At 42.2% G+C, this 26686-nt stretch overlaps 2 protein-coding genes across 3 annotated transcripts; one reads left to right on the top strand and one right to left on the bottom strand.

Annotated features, from left to right (window-relative positions):
* gltpd2b (glycolipid transfer protein domain containing 2b) lies at window positions 1–25017 on the bottom strand (the record flags this gene model as incomplete). 2 transcript variants are annotated; one of them, XM_083781295.1, is made up of 4 exons in its annotated part: window positions 1–1434; window positions 3265–3455; window positions 3640–3698; window positions 24951–25017. In XM_083781295.1, the coding sequence occupies 3 exons, from the start codon at window positions 3664–3666 to the stop codon at window positions 849–851; spliced, it is 804 nt and encodes a 267-aa protein (XP_083637421.1). In that variant the 3' UTR covers window positions 1–848. The 2 variants fall into 2 exon arrangements, with proteins under 2 accessions (XP_083637421.1, XP_083637420.1); XM_083781294.1 differs by lacking the exon at window positions 24951–25017 and adding an exon at window positions 7337–7406.
* Window positions 14549–26686, top strand: chrne (cholinergic receptor, nicotinic, epsilon). Its single transcript, XM_083781284.1, has 12 exons — window positions 14549–14718; window positions 15093–15226; window positions 15500–15544; window positions 15896–16005; window positions 16393–16548; window positions 19660–19760; window positions 22193–22393; window positions 22854–22968; window positions 23534–23648; window positions 24969–25185; window positions 25660–25793; window positions 25984–26686. The coding sequence occupies exons 1-12, from the start codon at window positions 14655–14657 to the stop codon at window positions 26152–26154; spliced, it is 1563 nt and encodes a 520-aa protein (XP_083637410.1). The 5' UTR covers window positions 14549–14654; the 3' UTR covers window positions 26155–26686.

Genomic DNA, 26686 nt, shown 5'->3' with positions numbered 1-26686 from the left:
AATAAAACAATCTGAGAAGAACCACTAATAGCAGGACTCCTATAATGTGCCATAGGTAGTAGTAAATGAGTGTCATACACATTGCGAAGAAAACCTGGAGACTGACATTCAGAAATTTGGTCTTGTGATCAAAATAAGAACATTATAATGGTGTTTGTAAAAAAAAAGAAAATCAAACGTTCACCACAGACAAGAGCAAGTCTTTGCCAGGGACACATTTGTCCGTGTACGGACATGTTGGTGACCGCTGGCGGGGTGTGCATAGTGACGTTTGGTGTTTTCTTTGTGTGGACAGTGAGTCCATGTAGTACATACAGCCAGACTCATTAAAATAGTGTCACACTTTGTCTGCTCCACTAATACTGTAAGGACCAGACATTATCTCACAGGATATGGCGAGGAATGTCTATAGAGTAAACAGAGTTTCCATATCAAATGATTGTTCCCATCGCCCTTTGGTTGCAGGGAGCTAAACGTTGCCCTCATAAATAGTGAATGATTAAATAAAAATCACACCCAGTGTGAAGTGAGCGGTGCCTTTGATGAGTTAATGTCATTAAGGTCTGCATATGAACTAGATGAATAATGATGTAACGGTGAACTAATAGACACAGTAACCACAGTAACCGTGCTGAGATGGACTCATGCTACACACATAGTCAAGTGTCGGAGCGGTTAGCACCACTCAAAAAACATTCACATTTGCCTTGAGAAGTCCCGACAACCTTCTGTGGCAAGAAATCACTGTCCAGCCGGTATGAAGCGAATTATTCTGCACATTACCAATACAGTAACACTGTAAACAGTACTGGTAACGCTAGGGCTGTTACTGCCGTTTTCCTCACATTCTATGGCAGATCCAGCATATTATTATCCTCCAGGGCCACCTGAGTCCTGTCGTAAACGTCTCTGATGGCCTTCACCACCTTGCTGAGCAGCGCGCCGAACTCCTCTTGGTCTTGCACGCACACGAGCCTAAAGAAGAAGGCCCGCTCCGGCATGGCGATGAAGGCGAGCTCGGCGCCCTTGCGGACGAGCCACGTGTGGTGCTTGGCGAGGGTGCCTTGGTAGGCCTCGCGGCAGAGGTCCGAGGGGCTCCGGAGCCGGCCCGTGGCTGGGGTCTCGGCGAGCTTCTCCAGGAAGCTCTCCAGCCACACGAGAGCGCGGTGCAGACGGAGGAGAGTGCGGCACCCGGACTCCGTGAAGCGCTGGAAGTTCACCAGCCCCTGGCTGACTTCGGTTTGGATCATGCTGCGGACCGACTGGTAATCATCGACCTCAGCTGCGCTCAGTGAATTAATCGCGTCCTTGTTGGGCCCAAACTCTGAGTCTGGGCTCCGCTTTGACATCAAGGCCAGTTGGCGGATAATGTTGGTTTTGGTTTGTATCTCGTTAGATATCAGTCCGACCATTGGACCCAGAGCCTCCATGAACCTGCAAGGGCAGAAGCCAAAGCCATCAGGGGTCGGTAAATAGGTTTAACCCATTTAGGGCTGAGGTCGATTAAAACACCCATTTGAAAATATGTTGTTCCAGGGACCCCCCAGAAGCAAAGATTTTAGTTCAAAACGTTCGCTCTGAATTCTGAAAGAATATATATTCAAAGATTTTCACGATTTTTCAAAAATAGCAGATCTACAATCTCGTAGCGCGGCACTCTGCGTGTGTGTGTGTGTGTGTGTGTGTGTGTGTGTGTGTGTGTGTGTGTGTGTGTGTGTGTGTGTGTGTGTGTGTGTGTGTGTGTGTGTGTGTGTGTGTGTGTGTGTGTAATCAAATGTTACAAGTGCAGGCCACATTCTTAATTAAATGCACTTCAAGAATGTGAACAACATTTTATCTGGACACAAACAGTCATACTCCCTTTCGAACAGAGATAAACAATAGAAGCTCAAGGTCTGCTCTTAGATATGGGGAGAAACAATGTGAAACACCTAGCTGCCTTTTATCAACATGGATAAAAATATTCTTCAAAGTGGAGGTAGATTCTCTTTTTGGACATTATAGCCTACTGTATATGTGATGGGACAGTCCACATACTGTAAATTATTTACAAAATAAAAAGAACATTTTATCTGGACACCGTCATACTCTGTTTCGAACAGAGATAAAGTAGCTCTTTCATTATAGAGGCTCAAGGTCTCCACAGATATGGTGAGAAACAACATGATTTACAAAATAATTTACCGGGCCAGATATTATTGCCGCCTATTGCGGCAATAATAATGTTTCTGTAGCGTGAGGCAGCTTGATGTACACCCCTGGACATGGTGCTAGTATGTCGCAGGGACTTAACCCCAATCCTTGATGTCATTGCCGAGTGCCAAGCAGGGCCCCATTTGTAGAGTCTTTGGTATGGATCGAACCCCGACCTCCCAGTCCCAGGGTGGACACTATAACCACAATGTCACAGTACGCTCCTCTGCCCTTGGACTTTGTCTGTGTTTTGGGACTTTTTACTTCTACAGGTTCTGTACCTTATTTTATAGTAGTGTTCTGTGATTTCCTGTCTGCCTTGTTTGCTGTCTCCTGCCTTGTCTCACCTCCCTGTATTAGTGTAACCCTAGCCACCTGTGTTCTGTTGTCTGTTAGCCTATCCCAGTGTTGATTGTGTGTTTCAGTTCACCTGTGTCTAGTTAGTCTTCGTCTATAAATATGCCCCAGTGTTTTCAGTTCCTTGTCAGTTCGTCGTTGTAAGTGATGTGGTTATTTTCCTTGTTTAGTCCTAGTTTCTGTATTTCCAAGTATTTCTAGTCTTTGAGTATTTTGTTTGATTGATTGAAGTATTTATTAACAGTTTGCAGAATTACAGTACATTTCAAGCACAACTCGATACAAAAACTGTCAACTGTGAGTAAAGCGTTACGCTTGTTTACAAGAGGCTCCACCATGTTCAATTCATGGTTTCCCCAGTGTGGGTTTTTGTAAATAAAGACCCTTGCATCCTCACTGCTCTGCCTGCACCTGCATGAGTCCTACACCTCCAGAACCACATCGTGACACACAAGGCCACTGAACTGGTCTCATTTATTGTTAGCTGGGTGTCTGTGCACCAAAAATAGCTGAATCTACAAGCTTGCATTGTGTCTAACTTTAAGATGTGCTATTTTTGGTGCACAACACGGCATTCAATGAAGTAGAAAACGGGCATTAAACCCACAATGCAATTAACTCAAGTTGGATTTTGTTTTGAATAAACGAGTGAATGAATTCATGAATTAATGCATTACATTTTCTGGGCTTTCTGCCTCATTCTAGTGAGCTTACTTGACAAGCTCGTCCCAGCTGGCGAGATATGGCTGCAGCAGCACATCTGAGGGAGCTTCCTGTGCGTCCAGCAGGTGGGCGTGTAGCAGTGACACCTGGAAGTTCTGACCAGGACAATGTTGCAAGGCCAGCGACTCATCGTCCATGCCGCCACTCGCATTGCTATTGGACAGATGGTGGGGCTCGTGGAGCTGGAGGCGGGGCATGGGGATGACAAGGTACACACACACACGCACACGCACACGCACACACACAGAGAGAGAGAGAGAGATGCATGGGTGACAGGAAATGCATTGGATTCACTTAATCTAGTAAATCAGACTTTGAAATATGACTTTATCATGAATGACTTTATAATTTTCTCCCTCTTCTTACCTTGTTAAGCTGATTATAGCTTTTCATACAAGAATCCCAGTGGTAGTCCAAACCTCCCTCTGCGATTTAACATGAATGAGAGAGAGAGCAATGCAAATTCATTATTTTATAAAGAAACAAATCTAAAGAGACTTAAAAGAAAAGAAAACGCTATGGACACAAAATAATCCTCTATGGTTTGCTCTTTGGGATGCAATAATCATTACATTACAAAGTCAGATTAGATTTTTGAGTACCGGTAGATTATGATGTTATTCTTACAGAACTTTTGATATTGATGCTGTCGGGGGGGGGGGGGAAACCTTGTATATCCAAAACCAGAAATGGAAACAAACAAAAAACCTATGTTGCAATAAATTCAATGTATTGAATTATGCCCTGATGAAGACCGTATAGGTCGAAACATGTCGGTTGAATAAAGTTTTCCTCCTTTTTGTGTGCCCGGATCTCCGCTTTGTTCTAAATTCAATGTATTATTTAGTTCTTATTAATACTTTTCATTGGTTAGATAGTTATAAAATCCACAGACAGACACAACCACTTCCAACCTCGAATACCTATTTTGGTCATTATATATAGCAGGGTACCCCAATAGGCGGCCCGCGGGCCATTTGCGGCCCACAGAGCGCCCCCTTGTGGCCCATGAAAGAATTTCCAAAAAGAAAAAAAAGGAAAAAATCTTTTTTTTTTTTTTTTTAAGGGTCCCAGATATAAATGGCATTAAATGGGGGTCAGTAGCCTATGCATGTCAAACTGGGCATCCTTTTCAAATGGGGTCTTGCCCTGAAAATGAATTTTCAGGGCAAGACCTCGACCTCGCGCGTGCAGACTCGGCCCCCAGCCTGGTACGCTAGTCAAAATATGGCCCTTGAGGAAAATTAATTGGGGAACCCTGATATATAGACAATTAAGCTTTTCAAGTAGTAAAACAAAAAGCCTATTTTTGCATGACACTGGCATACAACAAATATGGAGATACAAGTTTTCTGCCCAACAGTGACGAGATGATGAAATAAGGTCATAATGTCAAAAATAATTTTGATTGATCGATTGAGTTAAGTTTTTTTTTAAGTGGAATGCTTCCAAGGAAGCCCAGCAGAACACTTAAAAAAAGGATTCTGCACAAATACTCGTTTGGTCAACCGTGGCATTCCTAGTAGCACCACAGAGTGATTTAGTGCCAGGCAGTCTGAAGTGCAAAAAGGTTTAAAATGATCCTGATAATAGCATACCCAAAGTCTTGTGAAATGTGTGGTTTCCAGACTCAGCGAATTCATTGTTAATCACAATACGTTGTGAATAGAACAACATGACTTTTCTATGGTTATTAGGGAAACAATACCATTCACAATACAATTATACCATCTCTAGATATACACACTTCTATATCAATTTTTTGTCTTTCTTGTCCCGTCTGTATCGTAATAGATGGTATGCGCGTGACATCATCATACCCGGAAGTTATGCAGGAACAAATTTTCTGGCCTTGACAGCCCACACATTCAAACAGAAAGGTCCTATCTGATTGCATTAAACAACATTAAACTCACTTTGCCACGTCACTTTGACACTCGATTTCCCATTCACTTTATGCATGCGCATACTCTCTATTTGTATTTCTTGAAGATTATTATGGCCCTATGGGGCTGGAGATTGGAGACGCACGTGGGCTTCATTTCTCAATTAACCAGCCAGCATACAAGGCTGGGAGAAGCTCCATTTTAATCCATCACCTCCATATGCCGAACCTTTTTTGTAGCTAGCGTTCATTCCACTTTGCTGTGTGTGTAGGCTGTGCACATGCTTACGGTAGCTCTAATACCGTTTAACTTTAAAGAAGAATTCCATGCTAGAAGGCTTTCTTACCTTTATTTGTAGTTGTTACGTCCCCACCAAAGAGGTCCAGGTGTTATTTTGTGCAAAAGTGCAATATTGGCTATTTCCCCTAATATAAGCCCTCAATGGGTTTTTGTGCTAATTTGCTTATTTCCATCGAAATAAGTAGTAAAGTGTGCCGCTTGGGATACTATTTACATTATGAAGAGAGGATTTCTGTTGAGAGCTGGAAATTAGTGAATTAGCACAACGCCCCATTCAATGCAATGCAATTCAATTCATTGAGGGCTTATGGTAGAGGAAATAGCCAATAATGCGCTTTTGCACAAAATGACACCTGGACCTCTTTAGTGGGGACGTAACAACTAAAAATAAAGGTAAGAAAGCCTTCTAGCATGGAATTCTTAAAGTAAGGTAGAAACAAAAATCAAACTCTAAGAAAAAAACAATCGCACATACAGCGTAAAGTCCATGTGTGTGGAGGGAACAATTACAATGTATAAAAGAAAAGATAAGTAAAGAAAAGGGGACCACAAAGGAAACGTATCCATGAGCCAAGATTTTGTTCAGTTTTTAAATACTTAACCCCTTTATACTTGGTAAACTGGACCAAGTCTGCTCTTTTTCCCCATCTATACAAAACCCCTCGTTGCAAATGTTCCCCCTAGAACAGGGATGCTATAGGGTTCAAGTGGTTCAACATTCTCATAAGCTTGGGAGGTACTTGGTTGTCTTGAGTTGTCCCTGTTTCTGTTTCCATGGATCATGGGACATTCCTTGTGACAGATAATCCTCTGCCTCACTATTCCAATATATCAAAATGTCTTTGAATATCTTCTTTCATAAATGACTGACTGTTGTAACATCTATGCACAAGCTTGACCCACATCCCAGTAAGTATCTGTACATAATCGTATATACTTCAATGGTGTAAGCCATATAGATACGCATGTGTTTCTGACAGTGTCCTTTATGAAGATACGGTAGGCCCAACTATCTATCTACTCTTATCCTATCTTGCCTATACTTCTACATCAGTCATGATGACATACATATCTTACGGCCATGTAAGATGGCTTGTGCAAATGCATACTGTATATTCTCTGCGTGTGTTTAATAAATAACATTTCGGAGAATGCTTACGTAGCCTATACTTTAGTAATATCTTAATGCCAAATGCTGACACAGAAGGCCATGTGACCTCGGTTGACCATCTCAAGCACTGGGTGTACTGTACGGTATGATGGCTATATAAATACACTTTATTTAACCAGTGGGGTTGCTATCTTTTGGCAACCAGATAATGGCTCTGGCCTAGGGTGTGCATAGTGCATGTCGATACCACTAGCATAGATCTCCGATCTTTGCAATGTAATCTATGGCTGAAATCACACAAGTGGAGCTGTAGTTCACCATCGCCAACACCGGCACTACTGGGCCTGCATTTCTATAGGCTAGTTCCAAGTCAACACAAGCAAAGTCACTGCTGAATCGACACACATGCACACGCACACACACATACGCACACACACACACACACACACACACACACACACACACACACACACTACAAAACAATAGGACATGGACATCCGTATAAAAGTGAAAAAAGGGAGTACCACCATGCTTGATTCTGCAGTACTTCACCATGTGACACATTCCTGACCTAAAGCCTATACATTCCAAACAAGGGAGGCTTGTGTGGATTATTAGTATCATAAAGCCTCTCACACACACACACACACACACACACACACACACACACACACACACACACACACACACACACACACACACACACACACACACACACACACACACACAGAGAGAAGAGTTTTTTTGGCAAGAAGTGAATACTCACGGAGCCACAATGAGCCAAGGAACAGCAGTAGAACTATGATGGCTACCACAGCCTTGCTCTTTACCCCCATGCTGAAGCCCAGTCCTTTTTCCTCCTGTATTATGTCAGCCAGCTTTGTATCTGTTGATCCCACTGTGTTTCACATGAATCCTTGTCCCCCCCCCTCGCCTCGCACCGGTCAATCACCACAATCACTCGTCTATTGGTCCCCTGCTTTCAACCCCCCTCCTGTCCCCTCAAGTCATTCATACCCCTCCCCAAAACCTCATCTAAAAAGTCGCTCTCCTCCCCTGCACCACCACAATGCTTCTGATTCAAGGAGCCAATGACGGGGTCGGTAGCGCTATCAATCCTTTACTTCTTTTTCCAATCGCTGTTTTATATAGTCTCTATCTCTCTCTCTCTCTTGCCAGTCTGTCACTTGCTTCTGTCGGTCCCCCTGCTCTGTCTCCCCAAACTTTCTGAATTGCCACTCTTGCTGCTGTTGCTCAATGTGAGAGAGTCCAGAGATCAGCAGTGTTCAGTGGCTGATAAAAACAAGTCTTTGCAGCACGTCCGCCAGTAACCCTGTACACACACAAACCCATCTCTTCTATATACAGTATGAGTTATACTCCTGTCTGGCTCAAGTAAACACTGGACCTATGCTCCCTCCTCCCACAGTCCCTCCCTTCTCTGTCTCACTCACTCACTCACTCACTCACTCACTCACTCACTCACTCACTCACTCACCATCACCAAACCCCACAACCCTAACCCTAACACCTATCTGACGCTAAATTCCTCAAGTTATTGAGGCATTTGAGAGCATAAAAGGAGATATTTTAAACCAACGGAAGCTGTAAAATCATCCTATATTTCAACAGATTAAATTAATGACCCGCTTTCTGTCACACATCATGTTTGTCATCCATGTCACGAGCCAAAGTGACAAAGTCACGGCGATCTAAACTTCTGTATTTATTTAAAAGTGGTCCAGAGAAAAACACACTGCCTCCATTCTCTACTTTGTCATTACTTTAAACAGAGATGTGATCTGAAAATTAAGACCAAGTGAACCATGCATGCCCTCTCATGGCTGTGATGGTTCAAGGATCAAAGATGACAGCTCTGTTTAATAAACATCACAATATACATATAACAAACCTATTTCTCCCTTCTTTTTTTGTGTGGCTATCGTGCTTTCGTTCCTAATATAGGAGTTTGCCTGTGTGGCAAGTCCTGGCAAAATGTGTCTGCCAGCCCAGACCTCAGTCTAAAGTCTGAAGTTTGCTAAGGCTGAAAGAATGACGTGGAGAATAAAGGGTGTTCCTCTATCGGACATTATCATGTCCAATAGAGTTTACTGCCAGGGCTGTGGGGGAGGGGAAGAGACATTGAACCCAACACTCTGTCTGGACATGTGCTCACCATGAGAGATCCAACAATGGCCATTCTCTCGGCGGGAAAATGAAAGCAAGGGAATTCATTAGGAAAGGAGGGGCTGGTCATGAGGCTCTTATTCAGTGCAACCAATGGACGGCAGCATTTGAAAATAGGCAGTGGCTGAGCTGGGGAGATAGATGGGAACCTTGTGAAAACATGTGACACTTTTTGGAATACTTGAAATGTCTGGCCCCAACAAAGCTCTATGAACTCCAACCCCACAAAAAAACTCTATGAACCCAAACCCTGTTTTTAATCCCTTACGATGTGTCGGTGTCACATAAACCAAATCATGTTAAAACCATGACATTTTGTATAGTGAGAGTATTTTAATTTTAATTTAAGCATCAAATCGTACTGTACATAGCAGCATGCATTTGGCAGTCCTGAGAAGAAGTAGCCTTACTACCACGCCAATTTTAAGTGAAACAGTTAGCTTCATGTATTGCACAATGAGATTAATGTGGTAATGCTGGTCAAATGTGTATTACAAGTGAAAGTTGTAAAACATTCATAAGTCTTATCTCAGCAGTGTCAGTAGCAGCACGCACAGTGGTTCCCACACTTTTCCATGCCAAGCCTCCCTATTGTGAAATGCTTGTAGATACCGGTAGGCTATTTGCCACTATTTCTTTATTGGAGTTTTGACAATAATGACGTGCACAAAAAATTAGGGATGCCATGTTAGCGTGGTTAAACAATAATTATATGAATTGTACTACCGTACCTACTGTTAAAGGACCACTTCACCACTTTTCAACCTGCCTTCATATAATTGGTCCTCACTAATGTTCACGATAAAATACCACGATTTCTTTCTACTCGGTCTGTGTCTCATAGGAGGGCTGTGGACAGTTCAGAAACCCGTCCACATGTGACATCATCAAATGGGAATCCAAGCTAATAGAAACTGCAGGCTTTCTATTCCTGAAAAGTTGCAATGCAAAAATGGAAGCCATCGTTCCCACGAAATAAAAATCTAAATATCTTTTCCAAAAAATCTTGTTTAAAAAAAAATCTGCCTAATGATGATGTCACTGGTGGATGGGTTTCTGAACTGTCCACAGCCCTCCTATGACACAGACAGAGTATTGTGGTATTTTATCATAAACATTACATTAGTGAGGACCACTTATATGAAGATAGGTTGAAAAGTGGCGACGTGGTCCTTTAACAATGGTGTTAATAAAGTATTAAATCAATCCGATTTTTTTAAAATGTGAATTGATTATAGTCATTTTATTTTTTACTCTCCTTTGCAATCCTCCCCCGGCTCACACTGACTGCCCCCACATTGAAAACCTGTGTTGTAGCACACAGCGTGGCTCACCCTGAAGGTCAATGGAACAGTTAGCACTACATGGAGTGTAACCACTTCAATGGAACAGTTAGTCCATTTGGAGTGTAACCACTTCAATGGAACAGTTAGCCCATTTGGAGTGTAACCACTTCAATGGAACAGTTAGTCCATTTGGAGTGTAACCACTTCAATGGAACAGTTAGTCCATTTGGAGTGTAACCACTTCAATGGAACAGTTAGTCCATTTGGAGTGTAACCACTTCAATGGAACAGTTAGTCCATTTGGAGTGTAACCACTTCAATGGAACAGTTAGTCCATTTGGAGTGTAACCACTTCAATGGAACAGTTAGTCCATTTGGAGTGTAACCACTTCAATGGAACAGTTAGACCAACTGGAGTGTAACCAGTTCAAACACCTGCACCCGCTGGCAATTCAACTCTGGGAAATCGAACGAGGTATGCCTTTCACTACAACATTCATTGAGGCAACCTCAAGAGAGGCATTCAGTATCTGCAATGTTAACTGCAATGTAGCTGCTCTATAGAGGAGTGTGGTAGTAGGCCTACTGGTAAGCTCCCTGGAGTGAACGTGTCGGTGTCCAACTGTATTTGTGAAGCGGGCGTTGCTACTAACAACACAATGTCCAGAGACTCTCTAAATGATTCATGATTGATAAAAGAGATATCCAGCTGCTTGCTCTTTGAACGTGTGCTCGTGAATTTTGAATGCATTAGTGGACTAAGAAAGTATTTTCTAGCTGGACAACAATCTGTACATTTTAAGAACATGTGAACATGTGACAAAACATGGCCAGAAGGTAGTGATATTGAGTAACAATTGACAATAATAACTGTGTAGATTATGTTTTCGCCCTAGTCAGTCTGTCTGTGTGTGTGTTGATGAAGAACGAATCACTGCTGGAACGATTACCGTGAAAATGTGCATGCACACTCCCACACATTTTACCATAACAGGCCACTTCATGCTTTGGCCAATTACTATTGACCATAGGTCATGCAATCTTACCCCCATGATGCAACTCCCCATAGAGGGAGAGCCCATTCCCACAGCTTCCTTGTGTTCTGATGGTTGTAACCCATGACTCGTCTCGCATATTAGCCAGACCCTTTCACAACTCCACCTACCTCCGCCTCTTCTCAGGCCGAGTAGGCGGAGCTGAGAAGGGTCTGGCATATGCGAGAGAGACTACCCCATGACTGACAAGACCTTGGGTAGATGAGCAGGCCTGGTGGAGATCTGTGCTCCGAGGAGTACTCTTTTAATGTTTGGTGTACAAATATAATGATATAAAACTCTTTTTCTTGGGTTTTGGCCCTGCTGGAAAGTGTCCCTGGAGCCGAATACTTGGCTGAGGCAGCTACAGGGTATTATGCATCTCTGATTTACATATGGATGGACTCGGCAGCCCAATTAACTTCTTGGACGCCCGTTCCCACAGGGGGCGGTAGGTGCCGCGGTAGGTGCCGCGGCCCACGTGCCAGCTAAATGTGCAAGATGAGCAAAAAGAAGAGCGGATCTTGTTGTTCTGTCTAAAACGAAAGTGGTCTACTGAGGCCCACAGAGGCCTGCTAGCGATGCGATCATTGTTTAGCGGGAGCTCTACTTAATGTTTTATTAGGCTCCGATCATGGTACTTCATCTCATTATGAGCCATAAAGTCATTAAAGACAGTGTGCACGTGTGCACAATGGGATTTGGGCTGTTTCTTACATGGGTGCAAGCGGTAGCGATACATTGTTAAATTAATCTCGGAATCTCGGTCTTGGCTAGAAAGGAGTTCATTGGTTTTAGGTGTGAATTTAATTACCCGCTACTTTTGAGTTAAACATTAGCTCGTCCATTATGACTAAATACATTTAGAACTATTAAATAAAATGCATTATTTGAATCTGCAATGTGTAACTTTTGTACCCTACTCAGGAGGATTCTAATAAGAGAATGCATTTCTTCCACTCATCCAAAAGGGGAGATATATATATATTATAGTACTACTGGTCAACCAGTAGGTGTCCTTCCCGACACCAGGGTCTACATTTCTCAATGAATGAGAAATGAGACCACCTACAACTACAGGACGGGAACCCCTTTTGGTGTTTTAAACATTATGTTATGAAAAATAGCCGATGTACAAGCTCATAGCGCTGCACCGAGTACGGCGCTACGAGCTTGTAGATCTGCTATTCTTTTTTAATCGTGAAAATGTGCCTCAAATCTTTGAATATATATTGTTACAGAGCGTTTTTAACTCAAATCTTTGCTTCTGGGGGGGGGGGGGGGTCCCTGGAACTACATATTTTTAGATGGGGATCGGCGGCCAATTACATTTATTTTTGGGGTCCTTGACATGAAATATTGAGTACCACTGATACATAAACATAAGGTTTTTCAGAAAACTGTCTGATTTAGAAGACATTTTTCTAATTTTGGAGGCCTAAATGGATTATCATTACAAAATAATGTTTTATTCATTAAAATAAAGTTACAGATTGCACCTTTAACCTACATACAGGAATGGGAGGTGACAGCTTTAATCTAGGGTTACAGTGCAAAATAATCCACAAAATAAAGATTACCCAATGAATAAAAACAATGTTGCCGTTAGTAATCCACAATGTTATCCAACGGTTTGCACTTGGGCAAAGGTCTGCAAAGATTTCAAGGTGGTAATTTAGATAAGATGCTCTTTGACATGTCATGACAACCTTTATATTGATTTGAGTGATTATTTACGGAAAAACATTTTCTCTGTTTTTTATGGTGTGTGCATATTATACGCTATCCTGGTTTCAAGCATTTAAGGGTTAACCAGGTAACATTACTTTTTTATAAAGGAAGCAAATTTATTATTTAATGCGTTACAATAATTAGATTCGAATTTTTCAATATTTCAAAATGTGTTTTTGAATTTTAAGCACACAGATGTTTCTGATCTATTGACAGTGCTCAAAGTACAGTACATACAGCACAATGCACAAAACACACTTCTAGAGTCCAACACAGTGACTGATTTTTATTTTTGTTTTAGTTTATCCTTTGAATAGCTTTCATTTATTTTTTGTCACATTTTAGTCACCTGGAATGTTTTAGTGTTAGTCTAGTTCTAGTCGACTAAATATCATAAGATTTTAGTCGACTAAATCTACAGTTGATTTAGTCGACTATTTAGTCGCACTGCGATGCGTTGTGAGCTTGTAGATCGGCTATTTTCAGCATGCAACCAAGTGTAAAATGACTTACTGGATCTCTTGTCCACTAGTCCTTTCCTAACATTTTAGTCTATACTTTTCATTTGTTGACGAAATTGTCAGCATATTTAGTCTCAGTCATCGTAGACGTAGCTTAGTTTTCATTTAGTTTTCGTCAGTGAAAAAAGGTAGTCGACGAACATTTTCCGCCTTTAGTTTTAGTCGACGGAATCAACACTGTTCCCACAAGTAGTGCCATTCGGATGTTTTCATGCGTTCAGCCTCATGCTAGACCCTGCTGGCGTTATTAGGCTGAGGCAATGAGGCACAGCGTAGAGGCCTTCTCTTGTTTCCTGTTACTAGGGGCTCATCTCTCGTTCACTATCTGTATATTTAGAAATGCACCACAGACTGTGGAACTCACACTGCACATTCCCAATGCTAGTCTGCTCCCCTCGGCCCATTGCTGTTGGCCGACATCACTTTATCAACCATTCCATTGACCAATATTACAAATACTGCTCGCTCGCACGCACGCGCACGCGCACACGCACACACACACACACACACACACACACACACACACACACACACACACACAGTGAATAAAACATTGTATAATCATGTTGTTGGTGTCTTTTAATCTCGCAAGTGATGGGTCTAAACACACTCACACGCACGTGCACACACGCACGCACTCGCGCACACACGCACTACCAAAAACCTCCAACCCCAATCGACTCGCTACTCACCCCGTCGCCGGAGACCTGCTGTGCAAGCAACAAGTGGCACTGATGAATGTAATAATAGGCCTACTCTGAGTCTGGACACATCGTAGGCTGTCACCTGTTCACCTTGTTCAGCTGCACTCAAAAGTATTCTCTCTCTCTCCCCCTCTCTCTCAGCTCACACGCGCGCACGCACGCACGCACGCACGCACGCACGCACGCACGCACGCACGCACGCACGCACACACACACACACACTTTGGAGAATGTATGGCCAAATGGTTTTTAGTGGGCCATAGTGACTTTCAACTTAAGACATTGATAGCTATAGTTCTCAGTTTGCATGTGATTCGAGTGCTTTTTGAGGCAAGAATTGACTTCATAGTCCAAGTAATTGCCAGTGCCTAATGATAATGATGATTCTTGTGAACGACCCGAGTGTGACTTTAAGATCAAGTTTAGCGCTTCCCGGCTGCTGTGTAATCCGAGCCATGGGGAACGACAGCTGGGGGAGCAGGTCGGGGGACAGTGGGGGTGGGGGGTGGGGGTCTTGGGGGCGACAAGCCATTCGGAAATAACCTCTGCCTTTCTTTCTTTCTTTCATATGTGCACAATCTAAAGGAATAACACAATCTGTAAACACAAGAGCGCACAGCAATGGCAAGCCGTTCCTTTTGGACATTTTTGGTTTTAAGTACTTTAGGGACGTTTGTTGTCCATGGTAAGTATAGGCCTACGCACTGGTTAGGAGCTGGAACCAAAGCTCTTTGCACGTCCTCCTATACAACGCTATGTTTATATAATCATGTGTTTTGTGTTTATACATCTATAACATGCACTTGTCAAACCCTTAAGATTTATGTACTGGAGCGATATTTCCACATTTACGCCTCCTCAGAAATGTCGACGCCGGCACCAAGAATGTAGCTTACATTGTTAGAATAATCATGGCATGATTTGTACTGGAGCGGTATAGCAGTGCTTTCTTCAAAGCACTGAGAGATATGACTATGTGGCTGTAGTTTTTCTTAACACCTGTATGCTGCATAATGCCGTTCAAGCATGAATCTTTCTCTCGTCTTATTCTCTATGCAGTGGGCTGTAATGAGGAATCAGAGTTGATCAGTCACCTGTTCAAGCGTTACAACAAGAATATTCGCCCGGTACAGCATCCCACCGAAAAGATTCAGGTCCAAATCAAAATGACCCTCACCAATCTAATCTCCCTGGTGAGAGAACCCACTTCTAATACTTCATTAGGTACAACATTGAGTTATAATGTAACTCTGGACTGGACTGGGTTATACTTAATGTCTCATGGGTGTAGTTGTTATTACTGAATGACTATACAATTCAAATACATATAGAATGCATTATGGAGCACATGCATTCCTATAGATCGATAGAATCAACAATCAAGTGCTGCAGTGGCATATAATGTCAGCATGACTCCAGTTCTGTTCTTTGTTTACGTTCATATATTCTTTCACATTATCCTACAGAACGAAAAGGAAGAGACTTTAACGACCAATGTCTGGATTGAGATTGTGAGTATTATATTCACACCTATTGCACCTCTCGCAACTCTCGTATTCCCCCCCCCCCAAAAAAACGTCTACACATTTATTTACCTCATATTATCTGACCATTTTGGGCGGGAACCCTTTTTGGTGTTTTACACCAAAAAGCTAATTTAGCTATTGAAAAATAGCAGATCTACAAGCTCATATCGCGCCACCGAGTGGCGTGCTACGAGCTTGTAGGTCTGCTATTTTTGAGAAATCGTAAAAATGTGGCGCAAATCTTTGAATATTCTTTCAAAGTGAATGTTTTTAACTCTCTAAATGGTTTATTCATCTCTCTGCATTGTCCCATTGACTCTTCTTCTCCACCCAAAGCAATGGACAGATTATCGTCTGACATGGAACAAAACGGAATATTATGGCATCGAAGTCATTCGCGTGCCTCCCAGCACCGTGTGGCTCCCTGACATTGTCCTTGAGAACAAGTAAGCCATTTCAGGAGGGGGGGGGGGGGGGGGTGATCCTGTCTCTTATACCCTTGCTTGCCATGTCTCCACATCAGCTGTCTCTTCGCTTCCTGTGTTAAGCCTCTGGGATCTTAAAACCCATTTTGACCTGAGATCAGATTCTAAAAATGTCTTCTACATCCTGACAGTTTTCTGAAAAAGCTATGTTTCTATGTCAGTCGTTCTTCGATAAAAAAAAAAATAGCAGACCTACAAGCTCGTAGCGCGCCACTCGGTGGCGCGATATGAGCTTGTAGATCTGCTATTTTTCAATAGCTAAAGCATAACGTAATGCTAACACCAAAAGGGGATCCCGCCCAAAATGGATCTCAACCATCTCTTCATCTCTTTGCCGTTTCTCTGCAGCATCGATGGTAAATTTGACGTGGCATACTATGCCAACGTGTTGATCACCAACGAGGGTTGGATGTACTGGCTGCCTCCTGCCATCTATCGCAGCACCTGTGCCATTGAAATCACCTTCTTCCCCTTTGATTGGCAAAACTGCACCATGCTATTCAGGTATGACATAATGATAACATAATCATTGAACATACTAGAAAGTTATAGAGATGTGCGATATAGTCAGTATAGCGTATCGAAATCGGCCATAAAAATGCCATATAGATATCGAATCGGGTCTAAAAAAAACAACACGATTTGTTTCACCGATATTTTGACGACGCAATAATAATGCGACTGTCAATGGCTTTTTTTACATCCAGTCTGCCTGTCTCTGTCTCTTTACGAGCGTCAGCTGTTACTAGTGGGGAGCGGGGGGGGGGCTTATCATCTACTTTGTTACTAGTGGGGAGGGGGGGGGGGGCTTGCCATCTACTTTGTTAGAATTGTTACTAGTGGGGAGGGGGGGGGCTTGCCATCTACTTTCACCAGCAAAACAAAAATGTAAAAATTCAGCAATGAGTTCAATATAAATAATAATGTAAAATATCGGTATCGGAATCGGCATATGCCGATATGACCCATATAAATGGTAAATGGTGCATTTATATAGCGCCTTTATCCAAGGCGCTTTACAGAGATTGTGCATTACATTCACCCATTCATACACCGATGGCAGCGGAAACCATGCAAGGCACCAACTAGCACATCAGGAGCAATTAGGGGTTCAGTGTCTTGCTCAAGGACACTTCGACAGTAACTCTGGGGGAGCCCGGGTTCGAACTGGCAACCTTACGGTTACCATCCTCTACCCCTGAGCCACCGCCGGATGTTGGCCATAAAAATGCCATATTGGTATCGGATCGGTCTAAAAAATATTCCAGATAATTTTCACAGATATTGATAATGACACAATAATTTGACCGTCAATGGCTTAGTTTGTACTAGAGCAGCCAGTCTGCTTGTCTCTTCTAGGAGCGTCAGCTGGGAGTGGGGGCTTACCATCTACTTTCACCAGCAATACAATAAAGTTCAATATAAATACAATAATGTAATATATCTGTATCAGATTCAGAATCAATATCGGTTGATATACCGCTGCAAACAATCGGAGATCGGATATTGGTCATAATTTCAATATTGTGCATCTCTATTCTAAAGGTTCTAAACTCTAAAGGTTTAAGGTTTTGAAGGTGTTAAAGGTTTTTAAAAGGTTTTTAAAAGTCTTAGTATTATTAAAATTGTTGACAGTGTTGAGCAGTTTTATTTGTAGGGTAAACATTGGTTGCTATGTTCTAATGGGTCGTTGCTAGGGTCTAATATGCAGTTGCTGGGGTAAAACAGTAGTTGCTAGGGTCTAATAGATGGTTGCTAGGGTCTAATAGGTGGTCACTAGGGTCTAATAGGCGGTCACTAAGTGACTAGGGTCTAATAGGCGGTTTCTAAAATCTAATAGGCGGTTGCTATGGTAAAACAGTTGTTGCTGGACTCTAATACATGTTTGATAAGGTCTAACATGCCATTTATGGTCTAATATGCGATTGTTAGGGCAAAACAGATGGTCACTTGTTACAGAGATGTCCCGATACTGTATCGGTATCGGAAAAGTATCGGTATTGGCCCTTATTTGTCATATCGGGTCATATCGGTATCGGCGAATATGCCAGTCTAACCACTGATCCGACAAAGGGGTAAGGGGTCTACAGTCTACACTATGGCAGGTAAATAAAATGTTGGGGCATGTGGAGTTTTCTTTCGAGTTGCACATTTGAGTGAGGAGTCTTCTAAACACAACACGAGATATATAGCTAGATAGCTATGAACACAACACGAGATCACAACACTGGTATCGGTATCAGTATCGGCTAACACAGAAATTGTGGTATCGGGAACGAAGAAAGTGTATCAGGACATCCCTATAGGTCTAAAGCCCAATCCACACCGGTAGGGACTCCTTGGGACAAAACCGTTGAGCTGTCCTTCTCACCCATTGAGATGCATGTTAAATTATGGGATTTCTCCATATAAAAATCATTTCAGAAGGAAAACCTTCAAAATGTCTTCTAAATCTAGTCAACCAGGCCTGCAGTAGGCTATCTACTGGACAAATGTGCATGACATTATGGCCTATGACAGAGGGAGAAATCAACTTTTAACGACCTCCCGACAGGAGTTCATGTTGCACGGTAAGACTACGGTCATTAGTATTATTGCCAACACCTGGGTGGGTGTCAGTCGTGTAACTTTCCCAACGTTAAGCTGTGTATGTGTTCAACAACACAGCCATGCAAAATAACACCGACAGCTATGAGGTGGCAAAAGCTTGACCTGCATAGCAACAGTTGCTAAACTATTTGGATTGGCATTGGACAATCACTTTTTGGGGTGGGATTTAGCGAAGAGCTAATTGCATTGGTGTGGTTGACCTTAAAAACGTCTCGTCCCGACCCGACCCTTTGGTGTGGTTTGGGCTTAAAGGGACACTTCACCCTTTTTGCAAAAAAATATATGTTAATGACGTTTAGAAGCTTTAGAACACTTTCCTGGGGTCTTTATGTGTGTAATATGTGGTTTTAGCTATTTTAGATTGTAGCAGTGAGCACAGTGTCTCTGATGTCATGGACACTGGTCTCACTACCTTCCTGGACTACAAATCCCATAATTATTTGGTGCACTGCTCCTCCTTGTGGATAGGGGGAGTGTCTTACTGAGACAACATGTAGTCCAGGAAGGTAGTGAGCCCAGTGTCCATGACATCAGAGACACTGTGCTCACTGCTACAATCTAAAATATCTAAAACCACATATTACATACATAAAGACCCCCAGGAAAGAGTTCTAAAGCTTCTAAACGTCATTAACATATCTTTTTTTGCAAAAAGGGTGAAGTGTCCCTTTAATATTCGGTTGCTATAGGGTGGTTTCTAGGGTCTAATGTGTTGTTGCTAGGGTCTAGTTGCTATGCTGCACTGCAGCTAAATGGCATTTCCCCATTGAAATGAATAGACATTTTTAAAGTGAAATATCTCTAAAAGTATTAATTATTTTAAAAGATTCAAATGGTAGCCAATATGTATAAGTAGGCGGAACGTTGTAGAGTTGGAACAGAGTTTCTAGCTAAAAGGACTAGTAGTTAGGTTAGGTGCCAAAACCATTGGCGTTGACAATAACATTATAGTGATCCCACAATTAAGGAATGCATTATGATATTATCCCATGTCTTCTAATCCAGGTCCCAGACATACAGCTTTAATGAAGTGGACCTCATCTTGGCTGTTAGTGAGGACGGAACAACGATAGAGTGGGTAGATATTGACCCTGCAGCCTTCACAGGTACTGTACACCCCTATGGGTCCATTTGGTTACATTTGTACACTCTCACATGTACAAAGTGAAATTCTTTGGTTAAAACTAAACACTTTTCATTAAACTGTTAAAGTGTTATAGTCCGATAGTAAGCATTGCTATTAATCGAGTGTTTGTTCAGTATCACAGGTCTCCGACTCTCTCTAACTCTTTAATGAACAGAAAATACATGTTCAGGTGGGTTGTCAATTTCAGACAATCGGGAGAGAAAGTACCCTTTTATCAACTTCTTTCTAGTGTTCCAGTTCCAATTCTGTCTGCTCCTTTCTTTGTCTCATCACTTTACCGATATAGAGTGGGTAATGAACATACATACTGTACTGTGCACATGAGTTAAGTGTAAACATTCCGGATTTAGCTAGATCAACTTTCCAACACTTCCAATTTCACTTGTTCCATCTGTATCCTGCATTTTGTGTTCATACGACGAATGGAGAAAAAAGGCCTACAAGATCTAAAAGGTCACAAGAGTAGATCTGCTCTTTTTGAAACCTCGGGAAACGTTCGCTGGCCATGCTCAAAATAGGGACGTCAGGTATAGTTAAAGATGGGCTGCCGTGATCCCCCCCCCCCCCCCCCCCCACACCCAAAAAAAGGATCATCAGGTATTACGATTATACTAGGAGGATTGTTTTTCTTCTTTTTTTTCCAAAAAGTGTACAGAAAGTGTTAAAATTATGTTTTTATGTGGCCACACCCACCAGTTCATTAAGTATACCTGGTTTTCACATTAGCACCACCTACTTGAACTTGAAGCCTCGCCCCACAGCTGTTGTGTGATAAAAAGGTGAGGGGATAATTTTAGTGTGTGAATATAGTGGTGTATTTCCATTGCGCCTTTTGACTCAAACGCTGAGTCAGCTGCCACTGAACCGAGTCCAATCTGGGTGAAATTCACATTGGAAAATGAATATAACGGCCCGGACAGAACACAGCCCGACCCGACTGGCTTTTAGCTCTGCATATATGGTTCACAGACGTGCTGGTCTGACAGACAGACAGCAGTCACTATAGGGCTAATTAGCCCTATATAAAAAAAATAGAAGACCACATTAGCCTATACTGAATGAATGGCATCAGCCAGATGGGCCAGTCATATCATAGTTTAAGCCAGCTCACCTCCACTCGCGCTTGTTCACAAACATGACGGACAGACAGACAGACAAGAAAGGCTGTTGATGATGATTATTATTACCACTGTAACTCGCTGATCAGCATATGTTGACAGAGATTCAGCCAATTAAAGTTTCACGTAGGCCTAAATGCCTTTGCTGCAAGCACCTATATCTGCCTCCATTTGCGTCGTGAAAAAAAAGAAAAAATATGTCCTGTGTCCATGCATGTCCATATATTTGCTTTCCAAATCCGACAGTGCAGGGCAGGGAATCAATTACCGCAGTAGGCTAATCAATAGGGCCTTTTATCATTGCTGAGTTGTAATATAGCATTTGGTCGTGTGGTGAACAGTAGCCTACAAATCAACTTCTTTCTCATTCTCATCAGTTAACTTATTAACGTCCTGACATTTAACAAGGAGTGAAGCAATGCATGCCAAGTTCACAAGTTTCGTTTATAATTATATACATATAACTCGTGCTGTTTGCTTGAAGATCTGTCCGTGCAGAGATCCGCCTGTCAAAATTAACTGCTCTACAAGCTCATCGCGGCTGTTGTATATAATTTAAATCTTGGGAATCCTCTGTGCAGGCTATGATGACGTATTTCGATATTTCCTGTTGCCTTATATGGTGTAGAATGGGCGTGGATGTTCCATCAAACCAGGCGACACCAGGCGAATCGCTTCGGAAATATGTGGTGTGGTGTACAGTATGTGTGGTGTATGTGTGGTGGTGTATGTATGGTGTATGTGTGGTGGTGTATGTGTGGTGGTGTATTTGTGGTGGTGTATGTGTGGTGTATGTGTGGTGGTGTATGTGTGGTGTATGTGTGGTGGTGTATTTGTGGTGGTGTATGTGTGGTGTATGTGTGGTGGTGTATGTGTGGTGGTGTATGTGTGGTGTATGTGTGGTGGTGTATGTGTGGTGTATGTGTGGTGGTGTATGTGTGGTGGTGTATGTGTGGTGTATGTGTGGTGGTGTATGTGTGGTGTATGTGTGGTGTATGTTTGGTGGTGTATGTATGGTGTATGTGTGGTGGTGTATGTGTGGTGGTTTAAGTGTGGTGTATGTGTGGTGGTGTATGTGTGGTGGTGTATGTGTGGTGTATGTGTGGTGTATGTTTGGTGGTGTATGTATGGTGTATGTGTGGTGGTGTATGTGTGGTGGTGTATGTGTGGCGTATGTGTGGTGGTGTATGTGTGGTGTATGTGTGGTGGTGTATGTGTGGTGTACAGTATGTGTCGCTCGTCTATAGACTGGTATTGTGTGGTGATCCCCTAGAGAACGGCGAGTGGGCCATCGTGCATCGTCCGGGGAGGAAGTTCGTCAACCCGCGCTACTCTCCTGATGACCTGGAGTACCAGTCCATCGCCTTCAACCTGATCATCCAGAGGAAGCCTCTCTTCTGGATCATCAACGTCATCCTTCCCTGCGTCCTCATGTCCTCCCTGGTCGTCCTGGCCTACTTCCTACCTGCTCAGGGTCTGTAGTGTCATCCCTCATAACAATAACGGCAGCATAATAATAATGTTAATAATAATAATGTTAATAATAATAATAATGTTAATATTATTAATAATAATAATGTTAATAATAATAGTAATAATAATAATAATAACTAATGAATGAATAATGACTCTTTATATTGTTGCTGTCGGGTGGAGACCTTGTATGTAACACGTCAAATCTTCTATTTTCACGACATTTGAGCGGCAATTCACATGATGAATTAGGGCGTTCATTTATGAAAAAACTAAAAGTTGAAACATTAAAGAAATAATAGCTATGAATCAACCGCAAAGCAAATTCTCCCAAAGTATATCAAAATAACTATTTCATTTTCATATGAACTTATCTGTACTGCAATGCATATATGTTTGGTCCCATAATTGAGAATGCATTAACTCTCTCAGTCCCTGTGACTCTATTGTGCCCTTCACAGCTGGGGGACAGAAGCTGACTGTGTCCATCTCTGTCTTGCTTGGTCAGACTGTCTTCCTGATTCTTGTCGCTGGGAAGGTTCCTGAGACGTCTCTCTCTGTGCCTCTCATTGGCAAGTGAGTCGTTGTGTGATCTTCACACATTACATATACTACTCACATCACATACATATACTACAAACATACTGTAATAATAACCAGGGACGTGCACACATAGACATCAAAGGGGGCTTCAGCCCCTGCCCTTTTACCCGTCTGTAAAACAAATGCGGCAAATGCCTTGTCCAGACCACAAATGCAGCATTTACTACAGTGAAAGACATGCAAATGCTACTCCTTTCCATGCCATACCGGAAGGCAGCATTCAGGAGAATTGCTTTTTTCCCCCAAAGTCTCCTGAACTTGAACACAGCATTTTGCGTTGAACAAATTTCTTTAGAAATCCATGTTGTACACCGCATCTCCACTAGCTAAAGAGTACCCCGAAAATAGCAGATCTACAAGCTCTGCTATTCAAAAGTGCCCTCTTATGGGATTTCAGCCCCTGTCTCTCCAACACTCTGTGCACGTCCCTGATAATAACCCCTTCTGTCTTTTTGTCCTCATCCCAGCTTTTCCAGTTCTCTGTGGTTATTTACCCCACATGACCTCATGCTACTCGATCCTTTAATATCTCCCTCAGGTACCTGATCTTCGTCATGTCTGTGACTACTCTTATCGCAACCAACCAAATTGTGGTGCTCAACTTCTCCCTGCGCAATCCCCGGACACACACCATGTCACAAAGCCTCAAACATGTACGTACGATGACACAACACCATGTCTATGATAACCCAAAACCCCATCCATCCCCTGCACCCCATACCACTTCTACTCAAGCCATGATTGCGATTGGGGCGGCGGCGGCTCAGGGCTAGAGTGGCTGGATGGTAACCGCAAGGTTGCCAGTTTGAACCCGGGCTCCCCCAGAGTTAGTGTCGAAGTGTCCTTGATCAAGACACTGAACCCCTAATTGCTCCTGATGTGCTGGTTGGTGCCTTGCATGGTTTCCGCCACCATCGGGGGGTGTGTGTGTGTGTGTGTGTGTGTGTGTGTGTGTGTGTGTGTGTGTGTGTGTGTGTGTGTGTGTGTGTGTGTGTGTGTGTGTGTGTGTGTGTGTGTGTGTGTGTGTGTGTGTGTGTGTGTGTGTGTGTGTGTGTGTGTGTGTGTGTGTGTGTGTGTGTGTGTGTGTGTGTGTGTGTGTGTAATGCACAATCTATGTAAAGCGCCTTGGATAAAGACGCTATATAAATGCACCATTTACCATTTATTGTACTAATGCTGTGATTCTCACCCTTTTCTTCTTCATTTTTTTATCTCTGGGATCCCAATCTACACTGTAAAGAGATAATTTAATTCTGAGAGTGTACAAAATGGAACCAAATGGCCCTTTCCTAACTTACAGTATGAATCATTTAGCTGGGGACCCCCTGGACCCTTCTCAAGGACCCCTGGGGTAAAAAGTCTACACATTTACAGAGAATGTAGAAGAATTGTTATTTTGGTCAACGTTTGCCTGTGTGGCACCACATCAATACAGCATGGAATTGTGGACAAAATCTTATCCAACGATAACAAAATTCTTTAGTTTTAGGTCTGAGAGGCTAAATGTCATCAAATGGTGGTCCGTGGCTCAACTGCTGAAAAAAATAATGGGCCTTGATATTAAAGGTATTTTCAGTGATTTCACTTAATTCAAATATCACTTCTTTTTTTCTTTTGTTGTGATAATCCTCCCTACTATAGAGTGTGCTGCCCATATAAGGAGTTCCTCCCTGTCCCCAGTTAACCCCTGTGGTAAAAAAAACATAGGTTTCGTTTTTGGCTATAGGTGACCCAGCCCTCATCCAATCAGGATAGAGAGGGGCCTTCCGCCAATCGTGATCGAGCGGGGGCAGGCCTTGGTGTGCGTGCTGTTGGCCTGTCGCGTGTCCCCCCACTGTAGAGCGTGTGCATGTGCACATCTTGTTACCGTGGCAGACCGGTTTTCCAAATCACCCAAATCACTGAATGCTCCTCTAAAGAGGTTGAAAACCAGTGGACTAATGGGCTGGTCGTACCTTTTGTGACTCACTCAGGTCTTCCTGCGGCTGGTGCCTCGCTACCTGGGCATGCCCCCTCTGGTGGAGGACGAGGGGGAAGAGAAGGGTCCAGAGGTTAACGGTGTTGTGAGGGAACGTCGGCGTAGCTCCTTTGGCCTGATGCAGAGAGCGGAGGAATACGTCCTGAAGCAGCCGCGCAGCGAGATGCTGTTTGATAAACAGAAAGAGAGGCATGGTTTCTCAGGAACATTTAGTAAGAACTCTAATCACCTCTAAACTACTTTTTTTTTTGTAAATCCCCATTCTGGTATTTTGTTATGCACCTACTCTTAACAACTTTTCTTATATAGAAAAAGAAATATATATATTTCAATCAGTAGGCCTAGGAATATGATCACAGACAGCATTGTATAATATGTCATGTTCATGATTACTACTGTTAGACTTTGAAAAGTATAAAGTATAACTGAAAGTTATGGACTCCCAAGAAATGTCTAAAAAAGACTATGGTCTGAAGTAGAAAGTATTTCAAGTTATGGACTCCAAGAAATGTCTAAAAAAGTAAAAATACCTTTTTTATGACAACAAGTAATCTAAACGTTGTCATAAAAATAGTGTTGCTCGACTATTGTTATTCGATTTTTGGTGAGCAAAACATTTGTATATAAATTTAGCTTAATGGTGTATGTATGGCTTTATCTAACTGTTGGTGTCTTACCCCCTCTAGTGGATGAAATAGATATCAGCACTACAGCCAATTTGTATAAGAGCTTGGCCAAAGCTGCGCCTGAGATAAAGGAGTGTGTGGATGCCTGTAACTTCATTGCTGAGAGCACAAGGAGCACAAACGATTTTGGATCTGTAAGTGTTTCTTTGGAATCATCTACTCTTTAACTTACATATTATTATTATCTAAAGTTAACTCCAAATTCAATAGATATAGCTACAATATTGTTGTTGTTTATTATTTTTAATCCAAATTCAATAGATTCAATATGGTTTTATTTTATTTTTAAAATATTTTCTCTTTCATCTTCTCTTTTTCAAATAGGAAGTTGAAAACTGGGTACTGATTGGAAAGATGGTTGACAAGGTGTGTTTCTGGGCTGCTATTCTGCTCTTCGTTCTGGGCACAGTCAGCATCTTCCTAACAGGACACTTCAACAGTGTGCCAGAATTTCCATTTGCCCATGAGATGAAAAAATATGTACCAGCTATGTAAATATAAATATAAATCAGAATCGTATCAGGGTTTCCGTGTACCTCAAGCTACTGTATCTATAGTAGCTATAGTATCTATAGCCCTCCTGTATTTTCCCTGTAATGCTACATTTCAGGATTGAGTGTGTGGAGCAGGGATTTATAAAAAAAAAAAAAAAAAAACATTTTTTCACATTCACATTTAGGATGATGGTGATATTAAGTACCGCTGAGGTTCCTGCTCAAACAGAAGCATATTGATTTTTGAGAGAATGTGCATGGAGTGCAATGATATGTTAAAGAATCAAGCCTATCTAAAATAATATATACTCCAGATACCCCTGCATATTTCTGTCTTATCTAACCCTAAGCATGTAACATCAGTCAGCCAACTCTGATTTGGAGCCATGTTGTACTCACTATTATCAGTATTATGTTCTACATCTTTATAGCAGTATAGGTGTTTTTCATTTGCTTAAACACTTCTCATTATGATGCTTGAATTAAGTATTTCTATTATAAATTATATTAGGACATGCATCATGAATCATGAA

This window comes from Protomyctophum parallelum, assembly GCF_964188405.1.
Source record: "Protomyctophum parallelum genome assembly, chromosome: 1".
Lineage (NCBI taxonomy): Eukaryota > Metazoa > Chordata > Actinopteri > Myctophiformes > Myctophidae > Protomyctophum > Protomyctophum parallelum.
This window is presented reverse-complemented; position numbering and strand designations above follow the sequence as displayed.